The sequence below is a fragment of the Trichechus manatus genome, unplaced genomic scaffold (genome assembly GCF_000243295.1).
Source record: "Trichechus manatus latirostris isolate Lorelei unplaced genomic scaffold, TriManLat1.0 scaffold00008, whole genome shotgun sequence".
NCBI lineage: Eukaryota > Metazoa > Chordata > Mammalia > Sirenia > Trichechidae > Trichechus > Trichechus manatus.
The window spans coordinates 29,471,310-29,492,627 of record NW_004443944.1 but is presented as its reverse complement, the minus strand read 5'-3'; the positions used below and the strand labels follow the sequence as shown (position 1 = coordinate 29,492,627).

The following is a 21,318-nucleotide window of genomic DNA, read 5'->3' as shown; positions in this document are numbered from 1 at the left end:
CGTATAGTATTGACCACTGCCATCTTTACCTCTCCACCCCCCTTCCCCAGGGTAGCACTTGACACATACTAGGAGCTCAGTGAAAGTCTGTTGAATGAATTGTACACATTTGACCCACTGTATGGTACTCTTCATATCTACAAACCTAGCCTGTCCTTTTACCTAGGCTCCAGATTTTGAAACTGCCAGGCTGTTTGCCATTTTGTAGGAGGAACCTGTTTGTCCTTCCCTGTTCTCATAAAGATTATAGCTTAGGAAACCCTATGGTGCAGTTCTACTCTGTCACATAGGGTCACTATGAGTAGGAATCAACTGGACGGCACACAACAACTAACATTTGTCAGTATTCTTAAATCACTGGGGAATGGGTGGTGGTGACTGGATTGTCAGCCTTGTGCCCTGCAGAAGAAACAATAATTCATTGTGCCATCTCTGCCCACTGTTTAGGAACCCCCCATCCCCACCCCCCACCCCCAGCCCAACTCATTAGCCCCTGAGGGTAGGGAACCACTCTTTTGGTGAATGAAGCCTCTGTTCCCAACAGAATCTGACTCAGCCTCTGAGGAGCCTCTGGCTGAATTCTGGGCCAATCTTGTGGGGGGTGGATGCTTCCTGAGCAAGTACACTTCAAGGCCAGTTTCCATCCATAGAAGGGGTTAGGCCTAGTTCAGTTAAGCAGCTATTTATTGAGCCCCTACTCTGCAGACCATTGTAGAAACTCTGTAAACACAGTACCTAATACATGCCCCAGAGAGTATAGCCAGAGTTTGGGGAGTCAGAGGTGGACAAAATTCCATTGAGTTGGAGATCAGTAAAGCCTTCACGGAGGAGGTGATGTCTTAGACAGTTTAGAAGAATGTGTTCAATTTCAGCAGAGAAGAGGCCTTGTTAGGGTAGAAGGATGTGGAGGCAGGGAAGTTTGGGCATGTGGATGGAGAGGGAGGAAATGTAACAGGTCAGAGAAGTTGGTGTGATAATGTAGAAGGCCTTGCATGGCAGGGTGAGGACCCAAACGTCTGATGGTCCTCTCTGTTAACAAATTCCACGTGCCAGAGTATCCTACCCTGACTAATTTCTAGAAATAAGTATTAACGAGCACATTTCCTGGGGCTGTGCGCCATGTGTCACGGTATCTCAGATGCCAACTTACTAATTCACTTATTCTATCCTCATGAGGTTATTTTGCTTCCTTCGGGATGTTTTCAGTTGTGCTGTTTGGGCCACAGATGATAGTGTCTCCTTCCCATTAGATACCACTGTTTGGAATTTTTTTTTCAAATCATTGGAGTCCTGTCCCCCAGCTACCAAATATGTGAGTCATGAATATGTACGTACTCCTAGGAATGGTATTTATTTTCTGCTCCCAAACAGTTGAAGGAGGGACAGCTTAAGAGTGCCTGGTAGGCAAAGGGCGTAGAGCACCCCTACCCTATGCTGGAGGTGTAAGCAGATGCTTTAGGTGCTAGTGGTGATGTAGGGACCATTCCAAACAGGCTTGGAAGCTTTGAGGAGTTGTCAAGTGACTGGGTGTTACTTGTTTATTGTTGGGAGTTAAATGTGTGATTCATCTGCCTGGGGTATAAGGGACTTAATCCAGCCTACCTGGCCCCTCCTAATCTTGATTTGGTTCTCTCTGCAGGCAGAGGTGGAAGAAACCCTAAAGCGACTTCAGAGCCAGAAGGGTGTGCAGGGAATCATTGTGGTGAACACAGAAGGTATGCCCTCCCTCTAGCCCTGCCCTGTACCCAGCAAGCCCCCAGAAAACAGCCCAAACACAGCATGACACTTGCTATTTACTTAGCTCTTCAAGTACATGATCTCATTTTAAGCTTTTTTTTTTAATACTTCCAATGCTCTAGTACTATTATTGGAATTCTAAATTTTAAAAAAGAAAAATTCAGTCCCACTGATCTGACAAAATCACACATTTCAATTACTCCATGCTTTCAGCCCTTGTCCAGACACGTTTTCTCATGGTCATTTTCAGAGTTGTTACTCTTGCTTATGTTTACACATGAGCCTTTTTTAAAATACTATTTATGGTTTACATAAGCAAATTTTTTAACTGCCAGTATAATACATATCATATATATATATAAAAAGCAACCAAACCTGTTGCCGTCAAATCAATTCTGACTCATAGCAACTCTACAGGACAGAGTAGAACTGCCCTATAGGGTTTCCAAGGAGCGGCTGGTAGATTTGAACTGCCGACCTTTTGGTTAGCAGCTGAGCTCTTAACAACTACTCTACCAGTGCTCTGTATTATATATAGATATATATATGTATTTATATATATATTTATTAACTACCCCCCCCATTTATGTTGTTTCTACTTTTTTGTTAGATAATACTGTAGTCAACTTCTTTGTGCCTATAGCTCCCCCTGCTTCTGAGAGATTATTTCAGTTCCTTATTTTAGTATAAGTACTAATATTCCCAAACTGTACTCCATATTGTGAAGAAGGAAGCTAACATCTGTCACACACTTACTCTGCCAGGCCATGGACTGGTGCTGTACAAACACATTGTTTCATTCATTCCTTAAAGCACCCTGTTGTCTCCATTTTGCAATGGAAAAAACAGCCTAGAAATTTGATTGATACACCTGGGTCTCAGAGCCAAGATTTAAATCCAAGTCTGTCGGAGTGCAAAATTGTATTCTTTCTCCCACACTGTGCTGTAAGGGAACAGAGCGTGCCTGCTGGTCTGTGACCCTAGACCCTGGCACTCTAGGCTGCAGTTAAGAGCAAGGGCTCTGGAACCCAGCAGTCCTGAGTTTGAATCCTGGCTCCCCTCCTTACTAGATGTGTGACCTTCAGCAAGTCACTTAACTCTGTAAAGGTGGATAATAATTAGATCTACCTTATAAAGTTGTAAAAATTAACTAAAAACGAACAACGTAAAGTATTTCGCACAGGACCTAATACACACCAAGTGCTCAGTAAAGATTAGTGGCTGCTCTTACTAAAATTGTCTCCATCACTTCTGAGCTCAGCATTTGTTTACATAAACCCATTTTCCTGGTCAAGTTCTCTCCTTGTTGTGCGGAACTCACATGCTTCATGCCTCTAGGACACAGTATTTCCCACGTTTATCCATTCACTGGAATCACGTAGGGCTCAAAACACAGCTTTATAGGCCCCTCCCTATAAAGTTTGACTTACTAGGCCTAAGGTGAGACCCAGGAATCCTTCTGTTTACCGTGTACCCCAGGGTGCGTGCTTGTTGTTAAATCTTCTTGCTTTAGCTCTTGCTTTTACTCCCACCTCAAATGTTTTCCCTCTACTGATCCAAATGTTACCCACCTTTCAAGGTCCCCTCGGATGCCTCTCTCTTAGGAAGCTAGGCCGTTGATATTTAATCTTCACAACAACTCATTTTATTTATAAGGAAATTGAGACTCAGAGAAGTTAAGTAATATGTCCTAGATTGGACTGTGCCTAGCAGAGGGTCTGCTCTCCCAGGCCGGGTTATGAGTAGCCCTCTGAATGGAGGTGATACGACATTAACTGTGCACCTGCCATGTGCCTGGCGCTCTGCTGGGTGTGGTCTGATTTCTAGTTCAGTCTGACAGCCCTGTAGACATGGGTACTGTCACCTTTACAGACACAGCTGTAGACATCTCAGAGGTTGGGGCCATGCCCAGGGTCATCCACCTATTGCCAGGCTCCCCCAGTTCTCTATCCCACTGTATTCAGTCAGTCTGATTTATCTGGGACTCTGAAAGAGACCCTGTATGTGTATGTTGGCATTCTAGGCCTTGCTTGGAAAGGCAGGATTCTCAACAGTACCTGCTTAACTAGAGCAGGATAAAAGTCACCAAAGGCAACAAAGTGGAGGTGGCATGTCCTCGGCTAAAATGTTGTTTCTAGGCTGCCAGAGTCCAAACCAGCCCAAAGCTAGGCAGAATGCTCCCAGCTTTGCCAGACCCTCATTAAGCCATGTGGTCATTGCATTTAAAGGAGGCAGGAGGTTGTAGGCCCTCAGGATACAGTGGAAGGCAGGAACAGGCCCCCATCTCAGGTCTGACACTGACCAACTCAGTGACCTGGGGCAAGTCCCTTCCCTTCTTCAGGTCTCACCTGCCCCGAGTGGAGTAGTTGGTCTAGGTGATCTCTTTTGGGCACTTCTTGCTCTAAGACTTGAAAAACTGTGTGTCACTTAGAGGGTTTCTTCGACTCAACATTTGGACCCCAAATGGGGAGGGAGCAGCCCCAGGCCCAACTGCCCCAGGCCCCTAGGTTTCCACCAGTACTGGCAAGCCACAAGCCTTCATTCTTGGCCATAAAACTGCCTCTAAAGTTGAGCTCTTTCACTGAGAAATCTAGCATAACTGCTTACCTTTTTTTGGGTACTGATGAGCACTTCTCTTTGGGTACTAACGAGGCAGTATAGCACAGTGGCTAAAAATACAGAATGCCAAACCAGGCTGCCTGGCTCTGCTACATATCAGCTGCGTAACCTTGGGCAAGTCACTTAAGCACTGTTCCAGTTTCCTCATTTGTAAAATGTGGCTAATACTACACTTTCTCAAAGGGAAGCTTTTAGAACAGTGCCTGGTACATGTTATTGTTGTTAGGTGCCATCAAGTTGGTTCCAACTCATAGCAACCCTGTGTACAACGGAACAAAACACTGCCCAGTCCTGGGCCGTCCTCACAATCATTGTTATGCTTGAGCCCATTGTTGCAGTCACCGTGTCAGTCCCTTTACTAGTGCATAGTACATGCCATATAAATGTTAACAATTGTGTGTGTGTGTCTTATGTACATTTAATTTGTAACCCACTCACAGAGCTTCTACTTTGGTCTTTACATTTCACATAGTGACCCTGCAAGGAAGAGATGTTTGTCCATTTTTCAGGTGAACCTGAGGCTGAGAGAGATGAGGTGACCTTCCCAAAGTTACCTAGCTGTGGAGGGGGGTAGTCAGAACAGAGATTCTGGGTTGATTACTTTTCCCACTGCTCCATGGGGCCTTTTAGCCCTCTGTTGTTGTGTGCCATCGAGTCAATTCCAACTTGTAACGACCCCATGTGGCAAAGTAGAACTGTCCCATAGGGTTTCTGAGGCTGCAATCTTTATGGGAGCAGATCACCAGGTCTTTTTTTCTGCGGAGCCACTTGTGGGTTAGAACCACTGACCCTTCGGTTAGCAGCCGAGCGCTTAACTATTGCACCACCAGGGCTCTTCTAGAAGCATCAATTAAAGATGATTATTTAGAGATGTTCATATTAGGGATCTCTTATCTAGGGTTTTCCCACCCCATGATTCGGCTAGATGTCTCTTCCTTCAGGATGCGTCCCCTGACCACCCCAACTCAGAATGATTGCTCCCGCCTCTGAACCCATGACACATCTTTGTCCCAGTCACTTACCAACCACCTGCCACTGCCTCCTGACACCTCTGCCTTGGCCAGATTCAACTAGAATTCAACTGGTGTTTCATAATAAAAGTGTGAGTTTAAGCAGCTTTACCAAGAAGTTAAGTAACATTCGATTCTATTTATATCTCTCCAGACCTCTGCCACCGTCTGCTGCTACCAACATATGGCAGAAGTATAAGTTCTAAAGGGTAGGGATTTGTCTTTTGTGTTCACTGGTGCAGTGATTAAGAGCTTGACTGCTAACCAAAGGGTCAGCAGTTCGAATCCACCAGCCACTCCTTGGAAACCCTATGGGTCAATTCTACCCTGTCCTGTAGGGTCGCTATGAGTCAGAATCAACGCAGTGGCAACGGGTTTGGTTTTTTTACTGTATCCCCAGGAACTAGAACAATGTTGGCACATAGTTGGTGCTTAACAAATATCTGTTAAATTTTTTAATGTTTTTTATTTTTCACTGAAGCAGCTGGGTGTGGTGAGAGGGCCTTGGCTACACAACCCCAGGTTAGAAACCATGTATGCTGGTGACCAGCCACTTCTCTGTGGGCTGCATATTCCCCACCTGTGACAGCAGAGGTTTGGATTAGGTGGCCTGATTATTAGACCATCTTTGTGGTCTCCTCCAGCTCTGGCTTCCATTGATCTTATTCTTGTTTGAAATTCTCTCCAGTTTTGGGCCTTGCCCCACCTCCACGTTTTGCTTTTAGAGGGAGCCAACAAATGGTTGTTTGTCCCCTTTACATACCCTTCCCACTTGGTAGAAATGTGGTCAAACTCACACCAGTACTTGTCTGAACTACTGAAAGTAACCCTTGTGATCCCCTCATTTAGCAACAGCTTGTTGTGGTCCGCAAAGACACTGGTGAGCCAGACAGCTGATCCTGGCTCTCCAGGAGCTTACAGATGATGATCACTTCCCTTAAGGTGTGATGTCACACTCTGGTTACTGCTCTGAAGGAAAACTGCATCGTGCTGGGATGGTAGAGGTGGGCACTGACCATGTCTAGGGATGGCTGAGAGTATCAGGAGGCGGAGACCTGAGGAATCAGTGGGAGTCATGAATGACTAGGGGAAGAAAGAAATGTTCCAGGCAGAGGGACTTGAAAGAAGGCAGCTTTGTGTATAAACGGTCAAGGTGTTTGATTGCCCAAGCCTTGAGACAGTTAAGTCTTATTACCATCAGACCCCCAAAGGTGAGCTGAGGGGAGAGTTCCCTGCCAAACAGCAGGACAGCCAGTCCAGGGTCCTGTTCCATCCAGGCTCTTGTCCTTGCCCTCAGCAGGTGGGCCCTGTGTTAGAAAGGCTGTTTCAGGTACAAGAATGTCCCCTCAGGTTATCTGGGGAATGGGGTTTATTGTGTGAGTGATGTTGATAACAAACTAACATTTATTAAGTGCTCTTTGCTAATCACTTATATGAATTAAGCCATATTTAATTCTCACAGCATGGGCAGTGGTAGCTCAGTGGTATAGAATTCTTGCCTTCCATGCAGGAGTCCCAGGTTCTCAGTCTGTCAGTGGAGGCTTGCGTGTTGCTATGATTTCAGGTTTCAGCGGAGCTTCCAGTCTAAGACAGACTAGGAAAAAAGGCCTGCTGATTTACTTATGAAAAATCAGCCAGTGAAAACCCTGTGGATCACAACAGTCCAATCCGCGACTGATCATGGGAATGGCACAAGACCAGGCAGGATTTTGTTCTGTTGTGCATGGGGTTGCCATGACTCAAGGCCTACAGCAGTCTTTACAGCATCATTTTGAAGCTGTTGTTTACAGATTACGAAATGAGAAAATGAAGACTTAAAAAACCCACTGCCATCGAGTCTTTTCCAACTCATAAAGGTTAAATCGCTTGCCTAAGGCCACGTGACCATTAAGGGCCAGAGCTGGCGTGTAAACCCAGGTCATCATATTTCAGAGCTCTTAACTCTTTAATCATTACCCTAATTGTAGATAGAGTTTGATGGACACACTGCTCATACTGCCATCCTCAGGAAGGTACAGCTATAGAGTGAGGCCTCATGGGGCCTTGGTGTGCATTTTGTTGCCATCTGGGACCCAGCAGCAGCCCTGGTGACGTGTTCACCTTGTCCATTAAAGATGAGTGGCCACTTTGACCCATTCTCATGACTTGGCTCAGAACAGCCTGCCTGATTTCTGCTTCTGCTACCGCTGTGTCCCCCTCTTCTGCCACTCTTGTGTTCCTGGTGCCCGAACAAGGTTGGGCTAGTTTCTTGCCACCCACTGAGTAGGCTGAGGATGACTGCATTTGGCTGACCCTTAGGCTGATCAATTGTGGGCCAGATTAGCAGGGTCCTGGGCCCAAAACCTGGCCACTTACATGTGAGGAGCCACGTTTTTCACAACTGAATGTCAACTGGTTGTCTCTTGAGACCTCATGAAAAGAACCTACTGCTAATGTGTCATGGCTGATTCACAGGCACCTACCTGAGGACCCATGACAACAGGCAGTCCACAGAGGGAGGTCCATTTAATAGGTCATCTGAGGAAAAGAGTCCTCAAAACAGAAAAGGCTTGATGCACAACAATGTTCATTGCAGAGTTAATTATACTAGTAAAAAAATCCAGTCTAAATACTCAACAGTAGGGGAATGTCCAGCAGTAACTCTGTGCAATGTCCACTTAATGGGATCTCTGAAGCCAGGAGGAGTGCTGTTTACAAAGGGTTTCTACAAACATGGAAACATTAATTTGGGGGCATGATCATGTGTATATTCAGTGTGCTTACAATGGGTCCTAAGCTTCCCTTGGGTGGGAACTGGAGCAGAACACTAGTAATGGTGATGTACTTGGCACAAGCTGACCTTTTTTCTTCTTTCTGCTTTTCAGTACTTAAGGATTTGTAAGAGCTGTCCTCCTGGTCCAGGTTCTAAGCATTATAAATGATAATCCTTTTTATTCCTGGAAACCAGGTAAGGCAGGACCCTTGTGAAAGGAGCCCAGCAGTTGAGCCTGCATTCAAATCCTGGCCCCACTGCTTATCTGCTTTGTGGCCTTAGGCAGGTCACCTCACCACTCACTTCCATGGCCTCATCAGTGAATGAAGATGGTGATGTAGTTCAGGAGATTGGCGCTGAAATAGCAAGCCCTCAGTACAGTGTCACTGATTGTTACTGCCAGTCTGATACTGTAGAATTAGGGGAAGTGGGGTTGGGAGCTCAGCAGAAAGGGGCCCCAGTGCTCCCACCTGGTCTCTGTTTGCTCTCCCCTCAGGCATTCCCATCAAGAGCACCATGGACAATTCTACTACCACACAGTATGCCAACCTCATGCACAACTTCATCTTGAAGGCACGGAGCACCGTGCGTGAAATTGACCCCCAAAATGACCTCACCTTCCTTCGAATTCGCTCCAAGAAAAATGAAATTATGGTTGCACCAGGTAAGGAGTCGTCCATGTCTCCACTTAGGGGAAGACCCTCCCAGCAGATTCTCTGTAGCTTATCAGGAAAACAGTACAGTGGAGTCTCCAGAGGTTCTACAGAAAGACTGAAGAGTGAAAGGGAACATCGATTGCCTCATTGCCTGGCCAGTCTCTGGCTGGCAGCTCCTGACGAACACTCATTTACAGGGACTCTAGGCCACACAGGGGAATCATGGTCTCATGACGGAGATAGACACATAAGCATAACAGCGTAACCCTTGCCTTGACGGGAAATGCCAGGGGCAACTTGGGAACTTAGAGGAGGGTGTAATTAGGACTGCCTGGTGCTGTCAGCAGAAGACTTCCCAGGAAAGGTGACATTGAGCTGAATCTTGAAGGCACCAGGAAACTGTGAGCAAGGTGGAGAGGTAGGAAAGCCATATTTGGAGGAAAAATAATTCAGTGGTTCTAAACCGAGGTGCAAGGCAAAAAACACTACACAGTTGTTTTATCCTTGGAAATTTTTTGTTCATTTATGAAGTACAGTCTTGCTTCTTAAGCGGATACAACTGATTTTCCTCCAGCTTGGGAACCGATTGCTGGTGTTGCTTTGTAAGAAGTTCTTGGCTTGCATTTGGGAGGTATGTAGTACAAACGGTACCTGTCCCTAGGCCTGAGAGTCACTACCAGGATGACGAGAGCTCATCCACAGGACTGGGACCACAAGAGGGAACAGTAGGGCCACCTGTCCTACCCTGCCTCACCTCAGTCACATTGACAGACTGGAGGGGTGGACAGACTTGCTGAGACTATTTATTCTTCCTTCTCCATCTCCCTCTCCTTTTTTGGCTGAACCATGTTGAATTTGCTTAAGTAGAGCGTTCCTGTGTTGATGCAGTTAGGTGGCAGCACAGCTTGTCTAGGGCATCAAAGTATGTGTAGGAAGGAGTGGGAGGTAAGACGTTGGGCCTAGTTTAGAAAAAAGGGGCCTCAAACACCACACTCAGCTGTGTGTGGACTTGATCCTGTGAGCAGAGGTTTTTAGGGCAGGAGGTGATAGGATTGTGTTTACAGGCTAGATGAAGGAGAGCAGTGGGGTGGCTGGGACACTTGATACCCTTGGGCTTGGCAACACAGATGGTAAGGAGGCTGGCTGCAGAGTTCGGAGATGAATTTGAAGGAGAGGGGGAGCTCAGCCACTCCCAGCAGCAGAGTGACATTGGTTCTGTTCCCAGGCCTACTCAGGCCCAGTCCAGCTGCTTAGAAGGATGTGAGGGAACCATAGAGCCAGTCTCAAGTGCCCACAGCCTCCCTGGACAAATCTCCACTTCTTTAAAAGTCGGGCTAGAAATGGTTCCTCTATGCAACCTGTGTGTGAGAGCAGAACCTATGGTCCCCGGTGACCCACGTGGGTGCTCAGAATGTGCAGCAAGGACAAATCATGTGATCTCCAAATCAAACTATCTGTGTCTCTTGGCTTAAAGCTTCTGAAAATGCCTTCTTTGGAGCATCAGAGTAATCTGAAAGCTCCTGGCCATTTATTTCTCAGCTCAGCAGTAAAGGCATCTCTGATTGGCCTTGAGGATCCACAGGGTATGCAAAGCCCGTGAGTGTGGCTGGTGCACTTGTCCTGGAGATCAGAAATTCCCGAGTTAGAGGTTGTCCTCAGGGTTCACAGCCCCAGAAGCCCCATAGCCTTGTAAGTGGAGGCAGGAGTGAGGTGGCCAGATCCTTACCGGGGCAACAGGGAGTGTGAGCTCTTCCCTTTCTCACTCCCACCTCTCCCCACATCTTCATATGCTGAGGGGGTGACATTTCGAGGTTGCCTTAAAAACAAGGAATGCGTGATTTCTCTGAACACCCTCCCTGCTGTGCTGTAGCCACACTGCTGCCTCTCAGAACCTCCAGAGTCAGACTCCTCCCTCAGGGCCCTCACAGGGCTCCCGTCCTTCCTTTTCACATGGCTAGCCAGCTTGCTTATCCAATAGGTCTATGATTAAGTGCCACTTCCCCAGAGAGGGGCCCCCTCACGACTCCACCAGTCCATATGAAGTGTAGGACACCCACTGTTCATACTTCCTCCAAGCAGCCTATCCTTCCCATAGTCATGATTTGGAATTCTATTATGTATAGTCCATTCTCATTATTTGCAGATTCTGTTATTTGTGAATTTGTCTACTAGCTAAATTTGCAGCCCCCAAATCAATATTCACAGTCATTCGTGGACATATACAGAGCGGTGGAAAATTTGAGTGGCCCAACACACGTTCCCAGTGAACAAGGCGACAGTCTGCCTTCTTCTTTCAGCCCTGAGTGTAAACAGTTGTCATTGTTGCGGTCTATTTAGTGTCACGTTTTTCACATTTTTGTGCTTTTTGTTGGTGATTTTGCTGTTTAAAATGGCCCCTAAGCATAGTGCTGAAGTGCTGTCTTTTGTTCGTAAATACAAGAAGGTGGTGATGTGTCGTACGGAGAAAATAAGTGTAAATAAGTGTGTTAGATAAGCTTCGTTCAGGCATGAGTTATAGCGCCATTGTTTGTGAGTTCAATGTTATTATTTATAAATAAGCCATGTTTATTTTAATAAACAGATAAAACAAGATTATGTATTGATGGGCTGATGAAAATGTTGTGACTAGAGCTTGGAGGAACATAACCCTGTGTTTCCTCTAGGAGCACTGGTTCAAATATTCATGCAGTATTTACTACTTTATAGGATATAACTACTGTGAATAATGAGAATCAGCTGTATTTATTTTGTCTTTCTCCCCTACTAGACAGTAAGTTCCCTGAGGGCAAGGACTTGTCTCAGAGCTTTGCAGCTAGTAGGTATTTAACAGGTTTATTTGTTTAATGAATGAGTCAACGACTCTCTAAACCTCCCTCCATTGCTGGTACCCCTCCCCCCCCCCCTTTGAAGATCAGAAGTGGGGTCAGCAGTGGGGACAGGGGCAAGGATTGTGTAGGATGGAAACTAAGTGATTTGACACTTTGAACGCTCACTTTGATGTGGCCAAGGAAAAATACCAGTTTTGGTGCCAGAACTCCTATGGGCAAGAGCTACTGACCAGAACCTCTGAGGCACTGGGGCAAGACTGCCTTGGGATTTCCATGAAGCCCAGGCCCCACAGGGCAGCCTGCCTATCCCTCCGCCCCACCCCAACAGGCCTAGCAGCTGCCCGTTTCAATCAATACCTACACAAGTGTGAGCAACCTGGGAGCAGCCCTGCCAAAGACGGAGGTTCTCGCTCCCTTTCTACCCTCCTACTCTGGCTCTTCATCACACTGAGAAGTGACTTCCAGGCAAAAAATACCATCAGGTGGTTTCAGACAGTTTGGCCCTCCACGTATGTACCTAATCTAACTCCTTCCCGCCCAGAGCAGCCCACCTGAAGAGACTTGGTTTTCACTTATTAACGTCACTGATACACATCTGAGTTATCTCAGCATAAACAAACTTTAACCAGCTACATGCCACAAAGAACTTAAAGTGGTATTGTTGGATTTAGAGCTTGATAATATGGAATGAAAAATACTAGTATTATTGATTGTATCTGTTTTTATCAGTGGTTTAATTCTATTTTTACTAGTGATTTTTTAAAACTTTATGTTGGCTGCTTAGCCATGAAACTAGTTTCTTCCCAGTTTCAGCAGCCCATCATCATGGGAAGAACCAAGCTTTAGGCTTGAATCTGGGCAGACACAAACCAGACATGGCTGATGTCTTGCCATTTCTCTGATGTTCAGCAGGGAGGCATCAGACTAGAGGCCAAACCCAGCTCCCACTGCATGTTAGAAAGTCATTTAACTCTGAGCCTCCGTGTTCTCATTTGTAAAATGGGAAAACACTAGTACCTTCCTCAGAATCCTCCTGGTTTGAGGACTCACTGAGGTAACATGAGAAGTGGTCAGTCCAGTGCAGGGCACATGGAAGTCTTAATAAAGGTTTGTGGTTTTTAAGTTTAGGTGGGCAGAGTTGGAGCTTCCTGCTTCTCCAGTTTTCTATGAAGGGCAGTCAGGCTCACCTCTGAAATCCACTCTGGCTTGAACATCCTGTGATTTCATGAAGGACATTCCGCCTTGCTACGCGGGATCCCCAGAGCTGGAATCCACGCAGCTTTGGCCTCCTTCAACCTGGTGCCCTTGGAAATTTGTCTAGAATGCTCTGGAAGGCCAGAAGCTGAGCTTGTGACAGAAAATGACATGAACCCCGGACCAGTGGCGTTGAGGTTGGAATTCCTTCTTTGCCACTAACTAGCTGTGTGTCCTTAGGGCTAGTGGTTCTCCCAGAAGCGGCAGCATCAGCATCACCTGGGAACTTGTTAGAAATGCAAATTACTGGGCCCCACCCCATACTTACTGAAGCAGAAACTCTGGGGTGGACGTATCAGTGGACGTACCAGTGAATGTTTTAGCCAGCCCTGCAGGTGAGGAGCCCTGGTGGTGCAGTCATTATGCACTCGGCTGCTAGGTGAAAGGTTGACAGTTCGAATTCATCAGGCCTTCCACAGGAGAAAGATAGGGCAGTCTGCTTCCGTAAAGATTTACAGCCTTGGAAATCCTCTGGGGCAGTTCTGCTTTATTGTGTATGGTCTGAATTACAGGTGTCAGCCCTTGAGAGCCTACGGGTATGGTCTGTAAAGGCTCAGCAGAGCCGTGTGCTCTCTCTGAAGGCTCGCAGGGAAGATCCTCTCTTGCCTCTTCCTAGCTTCTGATGGTTCCTGGTCATCTTTGGCATTACTTGGCTTGCAGACACATCACTCCAATCTCTGCCTCTGTTTTGTGTGATGCTTTTTATGTTTAGTGACTTAAACAATGTTTTCTTGTGTTTTTCCCTCCTTTTACTTTTAGTGATTTGTTCTTATTTTTCTCTTTTGCAGATAAAGACTATTTCCTGATTGTGATTCAGAATCCAACTGAATAAGCCACTCCCTTGGCGCCCTGTGTTCTTCCTTAATTTAATGCCCCCAAGAAGACTAGTGCTAGTCATGTCACCCAGCCACAAGTGGAAATCACCTAAGAGCTCACTCGCACCAATCTAGTGACCAAGGGTGGGCTGGCTGCCCCTCTCCCCCCATCAAAGGAATCCCCATGCTGCGCCAACTGCTCGGAGTTCCCTCTAGGAGGACTCACTCTCTGATTGTTGCTGGAGTAGTTTGAAGCCATACTCGGCTTCCTCCTGACCTTCAGCTCACTTGTCCTTGGAAAAGGCTGTTTTTCTTTAACTAAAAATAACGAAAATGCTTGTTGCCGTGCTGTTGTGTTTTTAAATACTAGGTTGAAAAGGCCTCTCTTCCTGGGTAACCACATAGTCTGACGACCTGCTGCCTCTTTCAGCTCCTGGTGTGTAGCTTGGCTACTGAGAGGCTTGCTCCTTACTGTGCCTGTGGCTCACTCACTGAACTCGGCTTGCTACAGAATTGGTACCCTGGCTTCTGGGCCTCTTGTTCTAGACACCCCTTTTGTTATTTTCCACTCCCACCAATGTTACAAAAGTTTTTCCCCTATTAAACTGCACTGGGGGAAGTCAAAGGGAATGACATTGAAGACCCAGAATGCGCCAGGTGTGTTACAAACTGCAGTTCCTACTACCCTCACAGTACCCTCTGCAGACAGGGTGGTAAAGCCATCTTAAAGATGAGGACAGCAGGGTTGAGAAGGGCTTGCCTGAGGTCTCAGCCAGGAGACTCAAAAAGCTCTGTCTTCCCACTCTGCCTTCCCCAGAAATACTGGCTAGTCTTGTGCACCTGAGTGAGTCCATCCTGGACAAACGTCTGCCTTCCCTTAGACTTGTCCAGGGTTCTGAGCAGGAACCTGCCACCCAGCAGCACTCTGGCTTTCTCCCCCCTCCAAAGAAGCCACATGTATTTATTTTTTTATTAGGTTTTTCTTTGTCTTTTGTTTCTTAATACACAAAAAAGATTCAAAACCTTGAAACCCCCTTCATTGTCCTTCCTTCCCCAAAAGCAGCTGCTGTCTACAACATGAGTTCTTCCATCTAGCAAAAGTACTTCTCCAGCTTTCCAGTGAAGTTTCCTTAATGGTTATCAGGGGAGTAAAACATGCCCTTGAGAGCCTAGGGGTATGGTCTGTAAAGGCTCAGCAAAATTTCTTCAAAACCTATTTCAACTAAAGATCATAGGGATTTTCCACTCCATATTATATCCATGTTTGTCTTAATGTAAGATAACTTTTAAATAACTTTCCTCAAGTCTTTAAATTAATTCTCTGGGCAATCACTGCATGCTTCCCCAGTCCTGTGGACTCAAGCAGCACACCGAGGGGAGGGTGATTGCAGAACTGAGCAAAATGACTCTATCGGTAAATGCATTGTTTTAAAACAAAGTGAGGTATGACCACCAGTATCTTCCCTTTGTTCTCAGAAGCTGTTTGAGGCCAGGATTCAAGTCTGACGTTCCTGGTCCTTCTGGCTTGAGGCAAGAAGGATACTGGGTCTGGTTAAAATGAGTTATCCTGGGAGGTGAAGTCAGGTTCCAAGATGGCTACCCGGGAGGAGAAACAGAGAGGGATGGGCCTCTCCCTAGGGGACCAAGGGGTCTGGCTCTGGGACAGGCTAGCAATAGGTTCTGGGGCCTCCTTTTCCTTAGTCCCCCTGCCACACCCTCTTGTAGTTTTAAAGGTCCCATGCTAACACTCCTCCATCAAGGTCCTAGGGAAGAACACAGGCTTAGTCTGGCTGTGGGAAAAACCAGCTGACTCATGAAGACATCCTGCCTCCCAGTCACCTGTGTTGTTGTTGTTAGGTGCTGTCTAGTCAGTTCCAACTCACAGCAACCCTACAGGACAAAGCAGAACTGCTCCATAGGTTTCCGAGGAGGGGCTGGTGGATATGAAATGCCGACCTTTTGATTAGCAGCCGAGCTCTTAACCAGTAAGCCACCGGCACTGCCCCAGTCACCTCGGCAATGGGATTGCAAACGTTGGAAGGTTTCCCACAGGATCCCACCTTGGATAGATTGAAGCTTTTAATGTAGCATGTATAACTCTAGACACATCTTAAGAAGTAAAAATTCAAATTTTAAAAATTGGAATATTACATGTGCAAAAATCCTAGTGTTTCTGTACTTGAAAGTAGCAAGTGTATGGGAATACTAACAGCTGTCCTGGGTGTGCAGGGAGGGGCGTGGTTTGTACTAAAGTAACAGCGCAGGTGTGCCCACCCCCAGCATTTTGTTATGAAAATTTTCAAACATACAGAAAAGCTGAAATTGTATACCCTCCACCAAAATTCTGCAATTAACATTGCTGTATTTATCACACAGCTATCCATTCCTCCATCCATACGTCTTACTTTCTGATGCATTTCAAGTATGTTGCATGTAGCATATACCCTCCTAAATGCATCATCAGTTTATATTTGCTTACTTTGGGGGTGGTAAAATTACATATGGTGAAATGCACAAATCTTAAGTGTAAGTCAGTGGTTTTTGATAAATGCTTACACCTGTACAACTCAACCCACCTTTCAAAATAACATCACCCCAGGAAGCATTTGGGCTTCTTCCCAATCCCCATCCCCCCTCCCCACAGGAACCCATTTAATTCTCTTCAGGTGTGATTTTTACCCTCAATGGTACAGCTCTTGGCTGGGGTCCTTGAGCAGGGGGCCAGCAGTTCAGGGAAGCGGTGGCCATCGCCTCCATCCGTCCATGCCTCCACCTCAGCACCTGCCACTGTGCCTGAGTCCTGGCATTCTGTCCTGGCATTCTGTGAGCTGGTACTGCCTTTTCTCCAAAAATGTATTTTTAAAACATTCCAGAAATAAAACGAGTTGTGGGTTTTCTCCATAATCTTTCGTATGTTTGACTCTCAATCCAACTGCACATTAGAACCTTTTTTAAATTGAGAATCCCAAGCCAGTTTTGCACAACAAATTCAGATTCTGGTTTGTCTCTACTTGCCAGATAAGCAGGGCGGAGGGAGTTAGAAATGGAGGGCTCATAAACGCCATCATTGCAGCAGGAAGAAGTGGTTCAGCTGCCAAACTTCAAGTTGGTAGGCAAAATCAATGTCAATAAACTTAAGCTGATCAGTCGTATATTCAATTGAGAAGGAAACACTATAACAGACCACAGGCAACCTGCTAGTCCCACCATTATGTTAAACAAGTTGAACTAGATCAAAAGACAACTATGCTGATCTCCAACTGGCCCTTTAAATCCGGTCTCTGGAGCAGGTTACAAGTCCCGTGGCTTTTCCCATCACTTTCAGGTACTGAGAAATGATATGTCCAGTCCAGCGCAGTTAAGAGAACCTTGGAGCTGCATTTGGAAATAGCTGCCTTTCCCTTCCTGGCCCCCTGCAAGCTTAGCCCTCCGCAATGGGAAGGCAAGTCTGGCTCGGCCTTGTCTCCTCACCTTGCGCTCTCACCTCTTTCGCACCATGCTGCTGAGAGGGGGAGATGAAACTTTATACGTGACTAGGACTGTTGTGACTCCCTGAGCCTGGCATGTGTTTAAAGCTGAACCTTGTGCTTCCGGTGTATTTTTCATGAGTTTTCAAAGGCATCCCCTTATCAGCCCTGCCCCCTTCTGTTGGGTGTCTCCCACCTGCAGTTCCGTTACTTTGGGTGGTGCACTCACTCTGGCTGGCCCCTTGCAGTGTGTCCTTTGGCCCCTGGTTCTCAGGGTCCCCTCCACATACACTCCCTCTGTTGACTCAAGGTGAAGCACATCACCTCACCCCCTCCCTCCATAGGTAGAGACAGCACATCAACAGCCACCAAAAGTTGTCCTCTACTTTCCAGCTCTTTTATAGGCTAACAGGCAAGAATGCAAAATCACTTAGGGCCACCTTGCTTAGCAGTCCTGCATGGTCACACGCTCCTCCTTGGCATAAGGCCACTATTGTCTTTGGCCTCAGGTGAAATTGAGACCAAGATAATTCCACTTTAACAACAACAACAAAAAAACGCTGCCATCGTGACTCAGCGACCGTATTGGGCAGAGCAGAACTGCCCCATGGGGTTTCCAGGGTTGTAAATCTTTACTAAAGCAGACTACCACATCTTTCTCCAGCAGTGCCGCTGGTGGGTTCAAACCACCCACCTTTTAATTCACAGCCAAGCACTTTAACCACTGTGCCACCAGGCCTCCTTTTTAACATCCTAGTTCACAAAAAATATGTTGTTAAAGACTGCCTAAAAGGCATAATGAAACAGGGAATACCATTTTGTTAACTCTCTTTGGGTTCTGAACACCTTTTTGACATGCAAGACTATTGTCTGACTTTCAGGCATTAGGTTTTCATATATATTTAGAGGAAGTGTCATTAGGAGATTCCTGTATCTTATTACTTCACAGTAATCTTTACAAAATGGTGCTTCATTCATTTATTCAACAATTATCTAGTGACTGCCTACTATGTACCAGGTCTCAGTCTAGACATAGAGAAGACAGCAACAGAGCTTACATTCTAGTGGAGACACAGCCAATTAAAAAAACAAAAAGCAAAGCTTGGACCGCACCCCAGACCAATTAAATCAGAATCTCTGCGAGCCTTGGGCATCAGTATTTTTTAAAAGCTCCCCAGGTTTTTGTGACATGCAGCCAAGGTTGAGAACCACCAACATGGCCCTGTAGGCCATGGTTAAAAGAGTGTAGGAGGCTATAACAAAAATATTCAGAGATGAAGGAAGAACACTTGAAAGATATAAAGGGAATAAATTCAACAAAGGGTTTCAAGATAAAGTTGAGGAAATCTAGAAACTGGAAGAAAGAAAATGGAAGAGAAAAGAAAAGAAAGGATCAGTCTAAGATACTCAACATCTGATCAGCAGGAGTTCCAGAATGAGAAAATGGGGGAGGAAATTATTGCCAAGAGACTACACAAAAATTTTCCAGAAATAAGTACATGAATTTCCAGATTGAAACATCTGAGTGTCCAGAACAATTTTTAAGCCAAAATTCCAGAAAATAAAACAACAACAACAAAAAGTTACACAATAAAAAGCAAATCCAGGGTATAGTATTGTGGCTCAGCTGTAACAGTTACGCAGGCAGAATACTATAAGCCCCGAACAGTGCTATAGCTCTGCTAAGGGGATGGGAAAGGTAAGGGGGATGTAAGAATCAAATCACCTTTCATGCTAAGAACTCAAGACTCCAGAAATAACCAAAAAGAATGGGGTTTAGAAACATGAAGGTAAATACCATAAGGAACAGCTGTAAGTATTTAAAGTGCTGTTTGATTTTCTTATACAAATATTTGGATAAAAATTAAGTCTGTAACAACCCAAAGATATGCTTATATGATAAACCAGTGCTGCTCAGTCCTTTTCCAATGACGTAACTAAAGAAAGAGGAGAATTATCTAGAACTCCTGGGTGAATCTGGAGGTGTATACCAGAGGCAACCCATCGCAAGCATGAAGTATCTTTGAAGTCATTATTTATAAAGATTTACACCAATTTTGCATTCTGGTGGTTCTGTGGAGAATGTGGGGGCAAGTGGAATCACCATTTAGCCAGGTGAGAACTGATGGTGGCTTGGACAAGAAGCAGAGGAAGAGAGAACCATCAGGACTTGCTGACGGGCTTGAATGTGGGCAGTGAGGGAACCAGGCATTAAGGGAAACACCCAGGTTCTTGCTTGAGCAGCCAGTGATTGGGGATGACTGGGGAACATATTTGGAGGGAAGAGGGGATCAACAATTCCAAAATGGCCTGCTTAATTTGAGTCTATTAGACATCAGCGTGTCATATAAGATATGTTAAAATTATACGTCAATAAAGTCGATTTTTTTTTTTTTAATTTTAAAAATGTATGTTGAATGGACTGCTGAATATGCAACTCAGGCAGTCTGGGCTGGACACAGAGATTTGTGATTGGTGTTTAAAGCCAAGGAACTCAAACAAATTCATAAGAGAGAGAGAAGAGAATGGAAAGAACAGGAGTCTGAAGGCATCACCTGGGACATTTCCCCTCTGCAGGGATGCTCAAGGAGCAAGAGCCAGCAGAGGAGAATAAGGATGAGGGAGGCCAGGAGAGTAAGGTGTCACAGAAGCTGTTTCAATCAGAATTCAGTTCAGCTGCAAATAATAGAAAACCCCAAGATAACAGTGGCTTTACAAGATAGAAGCTTATCTGGTCAGCACTTCAGGCTGGAATGGTGGCTCCACAAAGACATCAGGGGCCTAGGCTCCTTTCAGCTTTCAGTTCCACCATCCCCAGGGTGTGGGGACATGCTGGACCCCAGCTGTCATATTTATGTTCCAGGCAGCTAATAGAGGATGGAGGTGAAGGATGTACCTTTTTCCTTTAAGGAGACTTCCTAGAAATCTCATACATCACTTTTCACTTACGTTTTATTGATCAGAGTTTAGTTACACTGCCACTCCCAAAAGCAATGCAGGCTGGGAAATTAAGTCTTCTATCTGGGTGTACGGCCACTGTAGAAGAGGGAAACTGGGGAAGTGAGGCCCAAAGGAGGGGAAAGGCCAGGTCCAAGACCCCATGTCGGCAGTGGCCTCCACCTCCCTAGTGATGTCAGAGCATCTTTGAGGGCTGAGGGGTGGACAGTCTGAGCCAGAGGCTTCGGGATCCCTGGGTGGGTTTTAGTCCCTTCAGTCTTTGGAAAATTCCACTTAGAGTCTGGGAACAAGAATAATCAATCCATACTCAGAATAGCAAGGGGGCCAGTGTAGCTGAAGCCAAGCGGGTGAGAGTGATGATAGTTGAGGCCAGAGGTGCAGCAGGGAGCCAGATCCCAAGGGCCCTGGTGGGCCACAGTCAGCCTTGGCTGCTGCTCTGAATGGGTGTACTACACAACCCAACTCTGTGTGCGCAGGATCGCTGTTAGCAACGCAGTGAAAGGGGCCAGGCCAGAGCAAGGAGACCAGTGAGGAGACAATGGCAACTGTCCCAGCAAGAGATGATCGTTGCTCTGACCCAAGTGGCAGCAATGGAGGTGGTGAGAAGCGGTTAGATTCTGGAGATATTTTGAAGGTAGAACTGACACTGGAATGGATTGGATGTGGGGGGTGAGGGAAAGAAAGGCATCAAAGATGACACCAAGGCTTCTGGCCTAGAAAAAAACGACACAGGATTGATTACAAGTGGACAAGTTTTGGGGGAAGATCACATGCATTGGCTGGGGGCAGGTCAAGTTTGAGACGTCAGACATTCAAATCAAGACATGGAGTAGGCCAGGCCATAGGATTCAGGGGAGACTGGGAGATGAGGAGGAACCAGTGAAGAGGGGAGCCTGCGGACTGAAGGAAGAGGGAGGTCAGACACTGCGACTGGTCCAGGAAGAGGAAGATGAACACAGACTTTAGGATCTGGAGGATGGGCCCTCCTCCCCAACTCTAGCCTCAGCCTAGGGCTTAGTCTGAAAAACAAAAGACAGGTGTAACCACTTCCCTAAGGCCATGGCTGACCCAGTTCTCTCTGCTGCCCTTAATGGCTCTGATCACAATCTTCTGCCACAATGTTTGTGAGATTTTTCACTTTGACACACAGAGCCAGCAAACCAAGACCGTTAGGCCAAACCTGCCTGTTTTATTAAACATTTTATCGGAACTCAGCCAGGCC

General features: G+C 46.1%; 1 protein-coding gene across 2 annotated transcripts in view; it reads left to right on the top strand.

Annotated features, from left to right (window-relative positions):
* DYNLRB1 (dynein light chain roadblock-type 1) overlaps positions 1-16,248 on the top strand; it is a 29,568-nt gene extending 13,320 nt beyond the window's left edge. The window contains exons 2-4 of one of the 2 annotated variants that reach the window (XM_023725187.1): positions 1,640-1,715; positions 8,615-8,782; positions 13,645-16,248. In XM_023725187.1, coding sequence (XP_023580955.1) covers positions 8,635-8,782; positions 13,645-13,688 — 192 coding nt within the window. In that variant the 5' untranslated portion in view covers positions 1,640-1,715; positions 8,615-8,634 and the 3' untranslated portion in view covers positions 13,689-16,248. The remainder of the gene's footprint in view (positions 1-1,639; positions 1,716-8,614; positions 8,783-13,644) is intronic. The other variant, XM_023725185.1, reaches the window with a different exon arrangement.
* The last annotated feature ends 5,070 nt before the right edge of the window (positions 16,249-21,318 follow it).